This window comes from Mirounga angustirostris, unplaced genomic scaffold (assembly GCF_029215605.1).
Source record: "Mirounga angustirostris isolate CCGP_5_RB_7025 unplaced genomic scaffold, mMirAng1.0.hap1 SCAF_13, whole genome shotgun sequence".
Lineage (NCBI taxonomy): Eukaryota > Metazoa > Chordata > Mammalia > Carnivora > Phocidae > Mirounga > Mirounga angustirostris.
The window spans coordinates 6,202,607-6,218,453 of record NW_026991721.1 but is presented as its reverse complement, the minus strand read 5'-3'; the positions used below and the strand labels follow the sequence as shown (position 1 = coordinate 6,218,453).

General features: G+C 61.2%; 2 protein-coding genes across 6 annotated transcripts; both read right to left on the bottom strand.

Annotated features, from left to right (window-relative positions):
• Positions 1-1,515: 1,515 nt before the first annotated feature.
• On the bottom strand, positions 1,516-7,492 carry RIN1 (Ras and Rab interactor 1). 2 transcript variants are annotated; one of them, XM_045893224.3, is made up of 10 exons: positions 7,329-7,491; positions 7,008-7,188; positions 6,787-6,901; positions 6,617-6,689; positions 6,379-6,470; positions 5,519-6,256; positions 5,007-5,312; positions 4,591-4,722; positions 4,294-4,445; positions 1,516-3,367 (listed from the first exon to the last, which is right to left on the bottom strand). In XM_045893224.3, exons 1-10 carry the CDS (start codon positions 7,412-7,414, stop codon positions 2,894-2,896), a joined length of 2,349 nt encoding a protein of 782 aa, XP_045749180.1. In that variant the 5' UTR covers positions 7,415-7,491; the 3' UTR covers positions 1,516-2,893. The 2 variants fall into 2 exon arrangements, with proteins under 2 accessions (XP_045749180.1, XP_064432208.1); XM_064576138.1 differs by lacking the exon at positions 4,591-4,722 and having other exon boundaries at positions 7,329-7,492.
• A 945-nt stretch (positions 7,493-8,437) lies between these two features.
• On the bottom strand, positions 8,438-15,815 carry BRMS1 (BRMS1 transcriptional repressor and anoikis regulator). Of its 4 annotated transcripts, none has more exons than XM_045893223.3 (10): positions 15,675-15,815; positions 12,760-12,905; positions 12,594-12,684; positions 12,320-12,447; positions 12,047-12,126; positions 11,855-11,951; positions 11,206-11,298; positions 10,004-10,068; positions 9,320-9,359; positions 8,438-8,984 (listed from the first exon to the last, which is right to left on the bottom strand). In XM_045893223.3, exons 2-10 carry the CDS (start codon positions 12,896-12,898, stop codon positions 8,977-8,979), a joined length of 741 nt encoding a protein of 246 aa, XP_045749179.1. In that variant the 5' UTR covers positions 12,899-12,905; positions 15,675-15,815; the 3' UTR covers positions 8,438-8,976. The 4 variants fall into 4 exon arrangements, with proteins under 4 accessions (XP_045749179.1, XP_064432209.1, XP_054367799.1 ...); XM_064576139.1 differs by lacking the exon at positions 15,675-15,815 and adding an exon at positions 15,410-15,668; XM_054511824.2 differs by lacking the exon at positions 15,675-15,815 and having other exon boundaries at positions 12,760-15,375.
• Between the last annotated feature and the right edge of the window lie 32 nt (positions 15,816-15,847).

Here is a 15,847-nt window from a genome sequence, read left to right as displayed (position 1 = left end):
GCGAACATGGGTCACGAGACCATGGCACGGTGTTAAATGCTCTGCGTTGACGGTGAGTGAGGGTGGTGGTGTGGGTCTCAATGACTGCCTTTGTCCCCACCCCTCCCGGGGCCCCTCTCCCCGGGCCACTCCACAGGCCCTGGCTCCCGGCTCCCCTTCCCAACCTCTGTTGGCAGGACTCCCGTTCACAGAACGAGCCCAGGGCCCCACTGCGGGGATGCCTCCCCACCCTGGCACCAGGCCGGGTGCAGGCCCTCCGAGTGCCCAGTGGCCTCCCTCAAGAAGGGGGCCTGGCATGTGCCTGGGAACGGGCATGCTCGCCCCCTGGCGGCAGCGAGGGAGAATGCGCCGCCCCAGCCCCAGGAACTCGGAGGAACCGTTTAGGCTGCGTCTTCCCCAGTCAGTCATTCCTCCTCCATCTCCTAAGAGCCAGTTCTGGGCCACGCATTGTTCTAGGCCCCCGAGATTTAGAGGCGAACAAGGCTGACTTGGCTCAGGCCCAGTGGGGAAGACAGACCATAAACTCACACAGGGAGCGGTGGCGCCTCTGGGGGTGATAAGAGCAACATTTCCAAGCGAGGAAGGGACCTCGCTGCTGCTTGCGAGCCAAACGCCGGCCTTCCAGTCCGGCTCCGCAGCAGCGCGGCTGGGCAAGCCAGCCTGAGGGGGGTCTGCTGGGTCTGGCCCCTGGGAGGGCCTTGGGACAGGTAGAAGTCACGCGGCACCTCTCGCGTGACTTCCTTTTCCAGAAGGCCAAAGGTGGGAGGCAGCGTGAGGGAGGGGCGGCGCTGAATCCCGACGCTCGCACAGGTCGCGCTGTTCTTGCCGGATTACGCCTGTTTCCCTCTGGCTGGGGCTGGGGGTGCTTGGTCCTTGGTCCATTCGGACACAGTCGATTATTCCCGAGAGGATGAGTAAATGAGCGCTTCTGTTTTGGAGGATGGCAGAATCCCGAAGCTCCACAGAACCCGGTGTCCCAGCTCTTTGCCCTGTACTAAGCCGCTTTCCCTGAGCAAGCCTGTTTGCTCATCTGTAAAATGGGGGTGAGATCAGACCTAGATGGGCCTCTCATTGCCTGCCCTGCTCAGAGTCCCCACCCCCAGATGGTGACCCTCGATCATGCCGAGTTACCTGGCCTCGGCCCCTGACCAAGCACAATGTCTTGAGAAGAAAAACCAAAAGGCTCAGTAGCAGGCAGGGCCCAGCAGTGCTCTGAGAAGCCACTGCTGGGGGGTGCTAAATTCCCAGAGCCTGGAACTGGGACTGAGCACAGTAAGGGATTAGGAGGGGCTTGCAGAGGCCCCCAAGGAAGGGGCTCAGAAGCCTCTGCCTGTCCCAGTTCCCATGAGACCAGCTCCATATCCGGGGTTCTCTGAGCACCCCTGGCAACCGTTCTAGGTTTTCCTCTGGAACTGAACTTGAGACATCCTGTGTTTGGTTCCCAGAACCCAGGCCCCCACTTAACCTCCCAGCTCCCCACCTCACTGCCCTTCACTCTTATATATCAAACTCCAATCAGGGGACAGCATTTATTGAGTGCCTATGCAGGCACTGGGGGTGGGGGTGGGGGCGGATAGGGAGGAAAGACATACAAAAGGGGAGACTCCCTACCAGCAAGAAGCTTAGAGTTGGGGGTGGAAGTGGGGAGGTAAGAGCTGCTGGTGGTCCTAGAGAAACATTTGGGAGCCCTGCCCCCAAATTTGGTGGTATCTGTCTCTGGACTGTCAGAAATCCCAATGTCCAGGATTTCTACCTTCCAGTTGTCATGTCTGTCTCACATGTGGGCCGATGTCCCTCTGTGCTCAGCACCTGAGGGAGTGCCCCAGAGACTGGCTGGGGTCCTCCTTCCATCAGGGGACAGTTCCTTCCCAGGGAGGGATACCCTGGAGTTTGCTTCACCCAGGTCCCCGACTCCAAGGGAGCTGAGGGCCGGCGGTGCTGGCCCCCGCACCGACCCCAGGTTGCCCGATGGCTGCAAGAGCACGGGGCCTCTGCCCACCTGCCGCACTGCAGCCCCGGAGACGCCCTCGCCCCTCGGAATCACCCACTGGCCACTTCCTGGGCCACGCGCACCCCCTTGTGGTAATTGTTGGCATTTTCTTCGCTCCGTTGGATCCCCGCTCTAGGCCCTGCCTTGGGGCTGAAGGGCCCTTAGGGTTAATTTATCGGTGGTTTAGAATAAAGGGCGCTTAGTTGGAGTCTGACACCTGGTTTGGGCGGGGAACCTGCAATGGCCGGCTGTGCGATCGGTATCTTAGGAGTCTCTTTCCCAAGCCTCAGTGTGTAGTAAGCCATGCCCAGCCCCCATTGAAGCTCTTGTGAGGTCCAGAAGGCTTCAGTGCAGAGAAAGTGGGGGACTCGTGGGAGAAGGCAGGGCGGCAACTGCACCCTCTCTCTCCAGGACACTCAAGTCTGGAGCTGCCAGTCCTCCAGCTGGGCTACGGCTGGCCTGGGCTCTGAGTCGTTGTTGGCTCCCTGAATCCTCCCAACACCCAGGAGCAGGTGAAGCCTTTCAGAGCCTTGAAGACCCCAGCCAGGAGGGGCTGCCAGAGGCTGGGCTCCTGTTGGGGTTGTCCCCTGCTGGGCAACTCAGCACTGAAGGCTGGCTGGCCTCTAGCGGGGAGGGAAGGGAGAGAGGCAAAGGGCCTGAGCCCATGGTTTGGGGTCCCTCCAAGCCCCTCAACTTGATTCCAGTGTTCCAGATGCAGCCAGGCCAGGCACGCACGACCCCTGCAGGTGTGATCACAGAGCTAAGTGTCAGCTGGAGGTGGTGGCAGACACAGGAGCGGCCTGGGGTGGGGAAGCCTGCGAGGGGTGGGGCTGACGGCTCTGAAAGGCCTTCCCCGCAGGCTCAGAGTTTTCTGTCCCAAATGACCCTTCTGACCACTTCCTGCTACTCCTCTGCTGCCCGGCTTCCCTCAGCCTCTGGCCCCCCTGGCTGAGCCGGGGCCCCCCTGGCCCTCTCCGCAACGGTCTCAGACTCTCCCCTGCTGTCCCCAGGACCGGCTTTGACCTGGATGTCCCCATCTCCCCCACCCCCCTTCTCCTCCTCCCTGCCTCCTGCCTCTAGCTCCCCGCTGCTGTCCTCTGGTGAGGTCCCAGGTGAGGCCCCCTGGGTCTCAGGCCGCTCCGCCCTGCGATAGACAAGGTAGCCAGTTGCAGGGAGCCTGTGGGCCAGGGCTCCAGGGGGCAGGCGGTGGTAGCCCTGCTCCTTGTACAGGAAGAGGCCAAATGTGTCAGGCTGGGTCACTCGGAATTTGGTGGCACAGAGCTGGTTCAGGGTGGCAATCGAGGCCCCTGGGGGCACAGCCAGGGTCTTGGAGGTGCAGCCACTGCTGGGGTCCTGGTAGGCTACTCGGAGGAGGTGCTGTGTAGGAGGAGAAGCAAAGCAAGAGCTCAGTCCTGCCTGGTCTATATCTGGCTGCAAAGCTTGAGGTCCCAGGGTAGGCTTTGTAGGGACAGGGTGCGGTGGTATAAATCCAGGGGTACAGCCAAGAGACAAAAGCTTTTTGGACAAGGGATGCTGCAAGCGGGGCTCTGAGGAAAGGTGAGATCTGCCTTGGCTAGTGAGTCAGAGCTGCAGGCTGGCAGGAAGGGTGGCCCCAGCAGCTCTCCGGAGCCTGACAACCCTACTCGGAACCTTCCCCCGTGCCCTAAGCACTTGTCCTGCATTCACTCATTTCATCCACACATCGACCCCAGGAGATAAGTCCTGTTGCCTCATTTTATAGATGAGGATATCGAGGCACAAAGAGGTTACGTGACTTGCCCAAGCTCCTGGAAATAGAAAGTAGCAGAGCCAGGATTTAAAGCCGGCATCTGGCTACAGGGTCTAAACTCTTAACCAAGGCTAGGAAGGGTCCCTTGACTGGATGGAGAGGAGGGTGAGGGGAGCACGGGTTGGGAGCCTCACTCCAGGGGAGGGCAGAGCCCCAGTTGGGGGCCAGAAGCCAGGATTTGGGGCTTGAGCTTGCCACCCGTGTCCCTTTCCCCCTCCATGTCATGTCTCCGTTTCCTCATCTGTAAAATGGGGTAATAACGGTCCTAATTTGAGTTTCTATCAAGCTGCAGGGCTGAGCCCCTAGAGCACATGGATCCCTCTCGAGAAAAGCTAGGCCTGGACGTCCACACAGGATGCTGCTTCTGTGACAGGGTGATGTAGGAGTAGCCTCTCCCCTGCTAGGTCTCACTAGGAAAAGAGGGGACTCTGCAGGATGGTGCCAGAACCCCGCCACCCCCACCGCGCCCCAGGGGCCGGGTGGTTCAGGGTGGCTGGCGTGGAGGCCCTGTTACCTGGGAGCTGTGGGTGGCGGGCAGGCGGCGCTGCTCCCAGAGGCTGAGGGAGCGCTGTAGTTCCTGTGAGGGGCTCAGGGGGAGGGTGTGGGCCTGGTCCAGGCCACTCAGCAGGGCCAGGCTGGCCGAGAGGCTGGTCAGGTAGTAACCGCCTGGGACACAAGGGGAAGAATGCAGCTCAGGCTGGGGGTAGGGGACACTTGGCCACCGCCCCCCACCACTTCCTGGGGGCCATGCAGCCCCTAAGCACCCAGTCCCACACAGACAGGGAGGTGGCACGTGGAGGCGCTCCCTCACCCTCTCCCGTGAGCAGGCTGGGCTCCAGCAGCTCCGACATGTACTCGGCCTCCAGCAGCAGCTCGGGAAGGTCGCACTGGGCCAGGACAAGGCTTAGCAGCGGGAGGAACTCGTCCGCCCCTGCGCCCTCCCCTGGGGGGTGGTAGAGGAGGAAGCTTCAGACTCCTCTGGGGCCCCAGGGTCGGGTGTCCACTCCGTGTCTCAGTGACCCTCCCTTCCACCTGCTGGGCCTGGGGTGATGTGGTCTCTATGGCAACCACAGACAGGGGCTGGGGAGAGGATGCTCTAGTCTCTGGGCCTCGGTTGCACCATCTCTGAGATGGGAGGGTTGGACCCATCCCCCGCTCCTGCTGCGCCATTCTGGAATCTCTGGGGGGCCTGCCTCTGACTGGGCAGGGGGGCAGGAGGGGGCGTACCCGCGTGGGTCCTCAGGGCTGTGTAGAGCAGCTTGCAAGCCTGCAGGAGCCGCTTGACCTGGGCGCTGGGAGAGTAGGCCCGGAGCAGCTGCAGCAGCTTCTGGCGCACCTGCTCCAGCTCCACGGGGGAGGGCAGGCTCACGTGGGACCCGAAGGCTCCAGGGCCCTGGGTCCGGGCCAGGCGGAGGCCTTCAGCCAGGCGGCCCAGGGAGCCATTGGCGGAAAGCCGGCGCCGCAGGCGGGCCGCCAGGATAGGCCGGAGAGGCTTGAGCACGGAGCGATGCAGCGACTTCTCCAAGATGTGTTCTGCGGAGGAGAGGCGGGCAGGGTCAGGGGCGTGAGTAGGGGCCCCCGGGACGGGGCTGTAGTCAGGGAGAGAGAGGGACAAAGAGGAGGAGGAATCTCGGTGAGACGGGAGAAGAGCGGGAGAGAGGCGGGGAATGGGAAGAGCTGGAGTTAACGGGGGAGGGGAGAGGTGAGCTGAGCCTGTGGAGCCCGGCCCGGGGTCTCACCCAGTCTCTCGGGCGGCAGCAGCTTCTCAGGGCCCAGCTCCGCGCTCAGCATGGCCCGGGCCCGGCTCAGCGCCTCTCGGACCCCCTGCAGCTCCCGGGGCTCAGGGCCAGCCCGCACCTGGGTCAGTAGGTCCTGCACCAGCTGGCCCACAGCCGTGTGTCGGTCCTGCGTCAGCGCCGAGGCTGCTCGGCCCACCTTCCGCTCGGGTGCCAGCAGGGAGCAGAAGGCAGCGCTCATGGACCGAAGCAGGGGCCGCCGGCGGCCCAGGCAGGGGGAGGTCGCTGGGCTTCCCCGGGAACCCGGCACCCCCTCCTCTTCCGAGCTGCTGGGGGAGCCACAGTCTACCTCCTGGAGGGAGGGCAGCGGGGGGAGGCTGGGCCTGGCGCCCCCTGGCACACGGTACCCCACCGAGCTCTCCCTTCGCAGAAGCTGGCGAGGGGGTAAGCTTTCTGTCTGGTTGGGGGCTGCACCTGGCAGCACGGGGACTGGGGGAGGTGGCACGGCAGGTGGTGACAGAGGACTGGAAGTCTCCGTGGACACACGCACTTTGAAGCTCCTCTTGAATTTCTCCCGCTTGGTGGGGCCCAGGTCCCCTGGGAACAGGGGATTGAAGAAGCATAGGGCGGCTCCTGTGCCCTGGTCCAGCTCTTGCGGGGACCGGGGCTTCAGCCGGGGCAGCAGCTGGCCTTCAGATGGGCCCGGCTGAGCCTTGGTGTTGAGGGAGGAGCTCCAGAACTCTAGGGAAACCAATTGGGGCCTCAGGGAGGTTTGCGGAGGGTGCCATGTGCCCGTATGCCTTCCCTTTTCTTCTTGGCCTCAGCTTGTCCATCTGTGCAATGGGTAGCAGAAGAGCCCTTACCAATGCCCAGATGGGAGATGGCTTCGAGTTCCTTGTGGGTGGCTGCCTGGCAGATGGCTCTGGGGAGCTGGAGTGGGAGGAGAAGGATGTCCCTGAGGCCAGAGAGGGAAACAGAAAGCCAGGGGTGTGAGGGATGCTCAGGGCTCTGGGGGCTGACAGGACCTGCAGGGGTTGGGAAGACAGACTGTCCCAGGGAGCTGGGACCAACGGACACCAGCCACCCTGTGGCCAGGCTCACCGGGTATGGCAGTAGGCGCAGATGAGCTGGACCAGGTCTGGGAACATGAGCTCTGAGCCCTCCAAGGAGACGCCTGAGAGATGGGAAGTGCGGTTGTTCTCTGGGAAACACCCCTGCGCCCGGCCCTGACGGCTTCCAGCCCCTTCCCCCCCCAGGCCAGTCCCGCTCACCCCCAGGGCTCTCCTGGATGTAGTGGCTAGAGACAAAGGAGGAGCCACCGGCCTCGGGCAGCCGCACGCACAGGGCTTGGCACCCGCGAGTGTTAGATTTCCGCACCAGGAACGTCTGCAAGGGACAGGGGTCGCAGGCTCGGCACCTCCGTGTCCGGCCTCTCCCTCTCTCCCCCCACCGCCCCCCGCCGGCCAGTGCTGGGGTCAGGGGCACGACTCACCCCCGGGGGCTCGGTCCTCAGCACGTGCAGTGCCGCCGCCGCGTTGGCCCGCAGCTGCAGCCACACGGGCCGCGTGAGCAGCAAGCGCTCCCGCAGGCTCACGGTGCGCCCAGGCCGCTGGGGCCCGCCCGCCTGCCGCCCACTGGCCCCTGGCACGTCGTACGGCGGGTCCTCGGCTGGCCTGCGGGCGGGCGGCAGACTCGAGCAGGGCATCAGGGGGTGGGACCCTTGCTTCCCCCTCTCCCCCTCCTCTGCCCTGGGACGGACCCTGCTCTGCCACCCCTCCCCGCCCCACCAGGCTGCCCTTCCAACTTCACTAACTTTTCTCTCTCCGGGCGCCCAGGTGCGAAGTTGGACAGGCTGGGGGCTCCGAGAGGTCCAGCTCCCGGCTCCCCAGGGGTTTCCATGGCTGGGAGCTCCTCTGGTTTCTCCCGGTTTCTCCCAGGACTCAGGAAGGGAATCCAGCCCCCGAGGCAAGAGCGCTCACATTCCCGGCGGTGAGTAACACTTCCTGAGGGCGGTTCGCCCTGTCACGCCCCACCAGTTAACTCTTGTGTGTCCACTCAGCCCGGGCCGAGCCCGCGTCCTCTCTGTTCTGGGCCCAGCGTCAGGGGGCAGGGGTCCTGTGCGTGCAAGCGCCCCTCCTAGAGCCCCAGCTGTAGGGCTGCCACCTCCACATGGTGCATCACGGAGCCTTACCGGCCTCCTCAAACCACACAAGCAGGCAGGAAGGGGTTAAGCAGGGCCCATCTGGGTCCCCACAGGCCCCAGTTTGGCCCTGGGGCACCTTTAAGTCTGCGGTCAATGGCTCACCTGTGCGTGGCCCTGGGGTCAGCCCGGTGGGAGAGCACCCCCTACCGGTCACAGATGACTCAGTCCTGAGCCTAACTTGGGTTTTGGGATTTCAGGTTGCCATGGAGAAAGGATGCTGTGTCTCCATGGAAACTAACCCCTTTGCTTAACTGAGGTTCTGGGGGTGGTTCTAACACGCGGCGCCGAACGGCTGGGGGGGGTTGGTTGTGAGGTCGTCAGCACACGGTGCCGCCAGCTGCCTCCTACGCACACAGGCCCTGCCAGCCTGCCTTACCAATCCGCCAAGGGACTGGGGCAGGTGCAGACGTGACCCAGTCTCCCAGCCCAGAGCACATAGCTGCCTGCCCCACCCCAGGACACATGGTCTGCCTGTGCCACGTGTTGCTTCAGACTTGGCTCAGGAGCCCTTGGTCAGCCAGGGCTCACTCCCCCACCTCTGGGAGGTGTGGTGGGCGAGTCCCCCCTGCCCCTCCCGATACCCCAACTCAGAGTAGGTTGGCTCCTGCCCGGTAGTGAGGGGAGGTACCAGGGACTCCAGGAGAGCCCGCCTGACTCAGGCACTCCCCTGGGGAGCCCTGATTCTCTTGCAAGGTAAATCAGACACACACAAGTCACGCCAGAGTCCCAGGAGATTTTAATTCCAGTCCCTGCAATCTGGGAGACACCAAGAACCTCCTTGAGAAGACCCGGGGAGCCTGCCTTCTCACCTCCAACAACAGCCAGGAGAGACAGGCCCCCAAAATATAATGTCTGGCTCAGAGTTCCCACAGAGTGGGGCCCAGCTCACTGGCTCAGCAACTGGTCCAAGGACAGCAGGAAGGATGTTGCTTTGGCTTAAGATGAGCCACATCTTCTTTGTCTAGGAGGGCACCAAGGAGGCTGCCCTTTGGGAGGGGGAGGTGGTGCGCTCACTGGGGATGGAGGAGACAGTCTTGCCTGGCTAGGGCAGCTCTGGGCCACAGCTGTGCAGGCCCCCGAGGAGGGCAGAGGGGTCCGGACCAGCGACGGCTGGAGGGGAAGGTCCAGCAGCAGCACCGGGGAGCTGGCTGGACAGACCCCGAGGGGCTTGTCAGTCTGCCTTCCCACAGCAGGAAAATGCGAATCCTGGCTTTGCTGACAGCTGCCCCGAGGGGCCCCTTGGCTCTGAACAGCATGGTCATGGTCCTAAGGAAGATGCACTGCAGGTGAAAAGCTGAACCCAGAGGGGAACACCACTGCCTATGGGGGGCTGAGAGGAACAGCCTCAGGCTGGCCCAGGGCAGCTCTACATGGGCCCAGCATTCCAGCCCTCCCTGACCAGTCCCGGGTGCAGGGAGCTTCATCCCCCAGCCCCATCGACCTAGAGCTTCCCTACCCCACCCCGGCGGCTCCCACTCCCCAAACCATTCTAACTGGGGCCACTGATCTGACATAACCACTGCCTCTTTCTGGGCTCTTTTCCAGGACGCTGGGCTGGGGGAGGGGGTGGCAGGAGGCAGAACAACTCCCGTGGTTCTTACCATCTGCTTTTCTCTTCTGAGGGGACACAGCTGCCCTGGCCTGGGTGGGTAAGAAGAAAAGCCCCCCTTGAGAGCCTGCCTCCAGCTTGGCAAGTACCCTCCTCCACATCAGTTTCTCTGGGGTGGGGGCGCTGTTGGGTCAGTGCAGCATGGAGATGGGGGCGGCATAAGACCCTTTCTAGGCAAAGCTCTGATGTGGTCCCCTGACAGACACCAGGCCAGCCCAGCCCAGAACAGCTGCCTTCCCTCCCTCCCATCCCATCAAAACCTGCCCTGGAAGGAGGAAGGAGCTGACACAGATTAAAAGAACCCTCCTGCAGGGAAGCCTCAGGCCAGCGCCTGGGTGGCTCAGTAGGTTAAGCATCTGACTCTTGATTTCTGCTCAGGTCAAGATCTCAGGGTCATGAGATCGAGCCCCACATTAGGCTCTGTGCTAGGAGTGACCCCTACTTGGGATTCTCTCTCTCCCTCTGCACCCCGCCCCCCGCACCACTCGCACAAACACATTCTCTTCCTGTCTAAAAAAAGGGCAATGCCAGGGAACCTGGGCTAAAGGCAGGAGGTGCTGAGGGCTGAGCAGAGCTCCCAGGCCCTCAGGAAGCCCAGGCGTGGTGAGCCCACAGAGACCAAAGCTGGTGTCAGGGATGGGGACCTGCATGAGGGAAGCAGGGGCCCTGGCCCCACCTTTTTGATAGCCGTCCAGTCCTCCAGGATGTCGATCTCCTGCAGCATGTACACGATATAAGGACCTGCAATGGGGGTCAAGGAAGCAGGAAGCCCAGTGGAGGGGACAGGTGTCACAGCGGGGAGGGGGCTGAGGACCCAGGTTATAGCTCAGGTTCTGTCTCCTCCCTCTTGGCTCCCAGGTTCTTGGGGCAGGGCCTGTGGCCTCTCCATGAGTCCGTGGGGGATACTGAGTCTCACCCCTACCTCCCCTCGGCTCCCCCTCCCCCTCTCTCCAGTGTAAAGGTCAGGAGGTGAAAACCCAGCCCACCCACTCAGGGACCTTGCTCCCTCCACTCCCTGTCCCCTTCCTGTCCCTTCATCTGGCCCCTTCTACACACAGATTTCAGTCTCTTCCATCCTGGAGACAACCCTCCTTTGGTCTCCCACTCCCCTCCGGGGACCATCTGCTCTGTCCTCCTGGGCTCTGTACCTGATGTCTCCATGCCCTCACCTCCCATTCACCCTCAAGTCCTCGCAGCCCAGACACCTCCCTCCCTGCCTGACCCGACTGCCATCACTAGGTGGCCAGTGTCCTGAGAGTCTGAGGGCTGCAGAGTACCCGGGGGTGGGGGTGGAGGGTGTGCGGATTCCGTTCCAGTCTGTGCTGGGCGCTGCCAGGAGGGATGAGGGCTCAGCAGGCCCTGAGCTGAAGGGGCTCACGCCTAAGGTGGGGCAGGGGGCAACTACAGTATGGGATGTGGGTGCCCCAGTTTAGGCCACAGGGGTGCAGAGGAGAGAGAAGGCACTGCCATTGGGGAGAAACCAGGAGAGGCTTCACAGAGGAGGTAACATGTGAGACAAGCCCTGACCAGGCACAGATAGGCAGCACAGCTTTCCAAGAAGAGGGTGGAAAGCGAGAGCAGGCGGAGGAGGGGGTGGTGGTAGGAAAGTCTAGGACCTGTCGGGGATGTTGTGGGAAAGTCAGAAGAGCCTCGAAGAAGACTTCGCTCAGCAAGTTAGGGGGAGTCACTGAGTGGACACTTCCTATTTCTCTATGATCCACACGGCCCAGCAGAGACCCAGGGCGTCACAGAAAATTCCCGACAGTTGGATTTGCCTAATGTGTCTAGCGTGACTCTGCCTTCCATGTCCCTCTCCACCCCCGCCTCCCTTAACCCTGATGTCCTGCCCGGTTCAGGCTGCCCTGGGTGGAAGGATACCAGAAACGAGAGGAGCCTTCTTCCTCTTGCTGGCTGGCAGGGAGTCCCAGGTCTTTGCGCTGCTTCTGGCGTGCAGTTTGTCATCCCACCACTCTGTACCCCCAGAGCCAGAGTCAGGATCAAGGTGCTGACCCTCCCAGGACACCCCGCCCTTGCAGCTGTGTCCCTCACAGGAGCCGGGCCAGCCCTTCCGCCTCCTCTCCCTCCCAGGGCGGTGGAGAGCACCCCGGGGGCCGGGGGCATGGAAGCTGAGGTCAGGGCCGGATGGCATGGTTGTGCGAGCCTGGGGGAGGGGTCCCTGTACTTTTGTCAGCCCTGTTTCTTCATCTGTTTAGTGGCCAGTGGGCCTCCCTAGGACCCCCTACGAACACAGGCGCTGTGGACACAGGGGACTGTGGCTGTTGTAGGTGTGGGGGTGTCAGAATGGCACCTCCTGTTCTGGAAAGAGAGCGGGGGCCGAGGAGGGCAGGGGGACCCATTCTTGCCGAGCCTCCACTGCGCGCCAGGTCCTGGGCTGGGTCCTTTCTGTGCCTGGCTCCCTGTGGGCCCCACAGTGACCCCATGAAGCGGGCTCCCCGACATGCTCCCCGGGCAGGCAGAGCAGCAGACGGGGTGCCCACGGGGAGAGCGGCACCTAGGGCAGCCTCACCAGAGCTGATGTCCAGGCTCTGGCGGTCCTCCTCCAGCCTCTGGATCCGCTCCTGCAGCTCCCCCTGCAGGGTGTCGTAGAGCAGCAGCTTCTCACTCTGGAAGGGGCGGAGCCGCTCAGCAGGGCGGCGGGGACAAGCCACTTCCACTCGCCATCCCCCCGCCCCCCGCCCCAGCACCCAGTCACATTCACCTCCAGGTGCTGTTTGGCTCCCTGCAGCTCACACTCGTACTTGTTCCGGATCACGTCCAGACAGAAGCCCTTGTAGATCCCTACAGTGATTGGGAGGGGAGGGAGATGGGAAGCCCTGCTTGGCCAGGGACCCAGGTGTCCAAAAGGGGGAGCCAGGAGCAGGGCCGGTCAGGGCAGGGATGAGAAAAGCAGGGAGCAGAGAGCCAGGGGTTCTGGCAGAGGAAGAGGTAGGTGGCCTGGGGGCTGCCCTAGAGCACAGGACAGCCCACAGACCTGCCACCTGAATGCGGATCTTGAGGCTCCGCTGCAGCCCCCCCAGAGGCTCTGTGTACTCAGGTGCTCTCTCAGCCCCCACTTCCTCCAGCCGCACCCTCAGCTGACTCAGCCGTTCCCTGAACAACCTGGGAGGGAAAAGGCGTGTGCGTCTATCAAACACGTGGCCGAGCGCCCGGCGCTCCCCAACCCTTGACCACCCCTGCCCCGCACCAGGCCGGCTGCCTCCTCACCCTGGGTGCCGGGAGACCCAGCCCTAGACGCCCACGCTCACTTCTCCTTTAGCTCCGAGAACTGCTTCTCCAGGTCCAGCATCTCGTTGACGCACTCGCTGCGACGCCGCTCGTAGTCCTCATCGTCCATCTCTGGGACAAGAGGCCAGTCAGCGCTGGCTGAGGAGGAGCGGCCGGGCACCCGCGTGCGCCATGTGGGGGGCTCACCTGAGCTCTCCTCCTCTGACTCAGTCTGGCTGCCACTCCGCTCCTCCTCACTCTCTTCCTCCTCCCCATTCATCTCAGCAGCCGAATCGCCCTCTGCTTCCATCTCTTCTGTGTCTTTGCTTGGAGGCTGGACGGGCATCTGGGCTCTGGGAGAAGGAGGGGAGCCATCACTTATCATTGTCCTCAGTTCCGAGCAGGAAAGTGGCCATGCGGGGAGTCAAACCAGGCCCTGTCTGCGCATCTCCCAGAGGCCCGGGAACCATGGAAATGCTCCCGTCCTGGGACATTGCTGGTGATCCCGATCTGGGGAATGCTGGCCAAGGCGACGGTCTGTAAGATGGGAAACAGCAAGGATGGGCTCCCCCACTGCCTCTGGGACTGGGCGCACACTTGTGAATGGGGCATTTAAGGCCCTGCACAGACTGAAGTACTGGGCCAGCACCTTCACCCTACCATCTAAGGGTCAGTCCTTAAGTACACCAGTTCTTCCTCCTCTCCACCCCTTCCTGTTGATCCTTCCACCTGGAAGGCCCTCCACTTCTCTTCCTGAGAACACTCGGCAATCCTCTCGCTGTCTCGCTGTGCTCTGGGTCAACGCCCGTGTCCTTCTGCTTTCTCTGGAGCCTCATGCTACCAGTACCCCCTTCTCCACTGTTTCTCCAACGCTCCCTCTTGACAGCTCCTGCCCAGGAAACCTCAGATGTGTTCAGGTTATTGTCCCCCATTTAGAAATAGCAGAAACACAAAACCTCACCCTGTTCCACTAAACCACTCCCCATTTCCCACCTCACAGTGACACTTTTGAAGGCTCTGGCTGTTCCTATTCTTTCACCTCCCAAGTGTTCCATTCCATTTCTCTACGATTGCCCTCAGCTGACATGAATCATGTGGCGTTAGACGACCTCCTGGTGCCCAATGCCAGTATTCTTTAGTACTTCTCTTAGTTGACTTCTCGGCAACAATAAACACTATTAGTCATTCCTTCTTTTATTTACTCATCTAAGATTTATTAAAGACCTAATATATGCCAGATACCATCAGACACTACAGTAGAGACTGGGTATGAGGGGGCAGACAGTCTCTGACCTCAAGGAGTTTACAGCTTCCTGGGAGAGAGAGGCAGAGAAGCAGACCGTACTGTGGTGTGACAAGGGTTAAGGCATATGGGAGAGGCATCTAACTGGAACCCGGAGCTTGCTCCAACAGTGAGGGCTTACAGAGAAAGATCCTTGCTGCAGCTGCAGCATGGAGGGCTCAGACAGATGAGCTGAGGTGGCCAGGGAGGGAACATTCCAAGCAGAGTGAATAGCATGTGCACACTCCAAAATGAGAGAAGGAGCAGGGGTGGGGGCACATGAGGCTAAGCCTCAGAGAAATCTGGGCTGCAGAGATCTGGTCATCGTTTAATATAGAGTTCTTCAGGCCTTGGGAGAGGGCGCAATGAGCAAGGCAGAATGTGTGGAGTGAGAAGAGGTCCATGATGGAACTCCCAGGGCCACCAAAGGGGCAGGTGACGAAAGCCCTGCAAAGGAGAAGGAAATCAGCAAGAGGCAGAGGAAGAGAAACTCAGTCGTGGGGAGAAAAAATTTCAGAAGGAAGGATGGTGACAGTGCTAAATGCTGCCAAGAGATCAATTAAGAGGAAGACTAGGGCGCCTGGGTGGCTCAGTTGGTTAAGCGACTGCCTTCAGCTCAGGTGATGATCCCAGGGTCCTGGGACTGAGTCCCGCAACGGGTTCCCTGCTCTGCAGGGAGCCTGCTTCTCCCTCTCCCACTCCCCCTGCTTGTGTTCCCTCTCTCGCTGTGTCTCTGTCAAATAAATAAATAAAATCTTAAAAAAAAAAAAAAAAAGGAGGAAGACTAAACGGTCCTCCCAACAGTTAATCTTTCCGCCTCCTGCAGGCTTTGATTTCACTGTGATGTTCTTCCAACTTCTCTGGGCACGGTTCTGTAGTCTTTAGATCAGTGTAGACACCACTCTCTCCAGGAAGCCCTACTGTTTACATCTCCTCTCTATTTGCCCATCTTCACGTCTGTCTGTCCAAGCAGGCTGTAAGCCTCACCAGGGTAGGGAATCTGTACTTCACTCACCCAGCACAGTACTTAACTTCACGACTGGTGGCCGTGCAAATACAAACTAAACAAAGCACACTTTTTCAGGCAGGCTTTTACTTCCTGGTACCTTCCAGGGTACCCCAGGACCCTGTAGTGATTGCAAATCCAAAGTATTCTGTTACCTTTCCTTGCCACAATTCGAGTTGTGTAAAATAACTGGCTCACGGCGCAGCTTAGTCGCATTCCTCAAGGATTTCATCAATGATCTGAATCTGACCTGAAAACCTCAGTTCTCCAAACCAGCCTCATCTTTCCCATTCTCAAGCCCGAGTTCCTGCAGTTCCCAAAATTTGCAATTCCTCTTCATTGTTAAATATATATATATATTTACTTTTGTCTCCAGCTGTCTCTGATTCTACTGAGTGAGCAAAATTAAATCACAACCTCCCCTCCTTACCCCGGGCGCAAAAAGAGGATAACCACCGCTACTCTGAGTGTTGTAAAGATCGCAAGGAGTAAAAGATGGAAAAGGAAATTGTAAGGCGCTGTACACAAGCAATTTATATTTTTAGAAAGTCAGCATTTCGAGGGCAGACCTCTACGGAAGGCCGATTCTTCTCCCTCGAGAAAGCCAATCCAGACCCCTGCGCAGCGCTACGCGCCAGGACCCTCCCGCCCCGTTCCACTCGCGTCTGCGCCGGCGCCGCGGGCGGGGGGGTCGCCGGCTCTTCGGCGGCCAGCAGGGGCCCCGCGGCGCCGCACGCGTCCGGCCGGTTAGGTCTCCGCTTCGGCCCTCGCTGGGCCAGCTCCGGCCGACTGGCCAGAGACGCCGAACCAGGTGCCCTGAGGAGCGTTACGCACCGCGGGGAGGGGGCCTCCGAGTTGACGTCTGAAACTCCCTGAGAGGTGCCCGCGTCTGCCGGGCTCCCGGAAACGTCGCGCCCGTCCCTCTACTCCGGGAGGCGGGGCCCGCCGCACTTCCGCATACGTTATCAGGAGGCGCCCGTGGTGGAGAGCACAATTGGCCAGTTGGG

Excerpts from the sequence above, each read along its gene's own strand:
- BRMS1 (XM_054511824.2), bottom strand. The coding sequence starts at position 12,937 with ATGATAAGTGATGGCTCCCCTCCTTCTCCCAGAGCCCAGATGCCCGTC. Across the intron at positions 12,127-12,319 it reads GATCCGCATTCAGGTGGCAG|GGATCTACAAGGGCTTCTGT; the intron begins GTCTGTGGGCTG and ends CAATCACTGTAG. Across the intron at positions 9,360-10,003 it reads ACTGGACGGCTATCAAAAAG|GCCAGGGCAGCTGTGTCCCC; the intron begins GTGGGGCCAGGG and ends TTACCCACCCAG.
- RIN1 (XM_045893224.3), bottom strand. The coding sequence starts at position 7,414 with ATGGAAACCCCTGGGGAGCCGGGAGCTGGACCTCTCGGAGCCCCCAGC. Across the intron at positions 6,471-6,616 it reads TGCGCCTACTGCCATACCCG|GGACATCCTTCTCCTCCCAC; the intron begins GTGAGCCTGGCC and ends CTCTGGCCTCAG. Across the intron at positions 5,313-5,518 it reads GCTGCCGCCCGAGAGACTGG|AACACATCTTGGAGAAGTCG; the intron begins GTGAGACCCCGG and ends TCTCCTCCGCAG.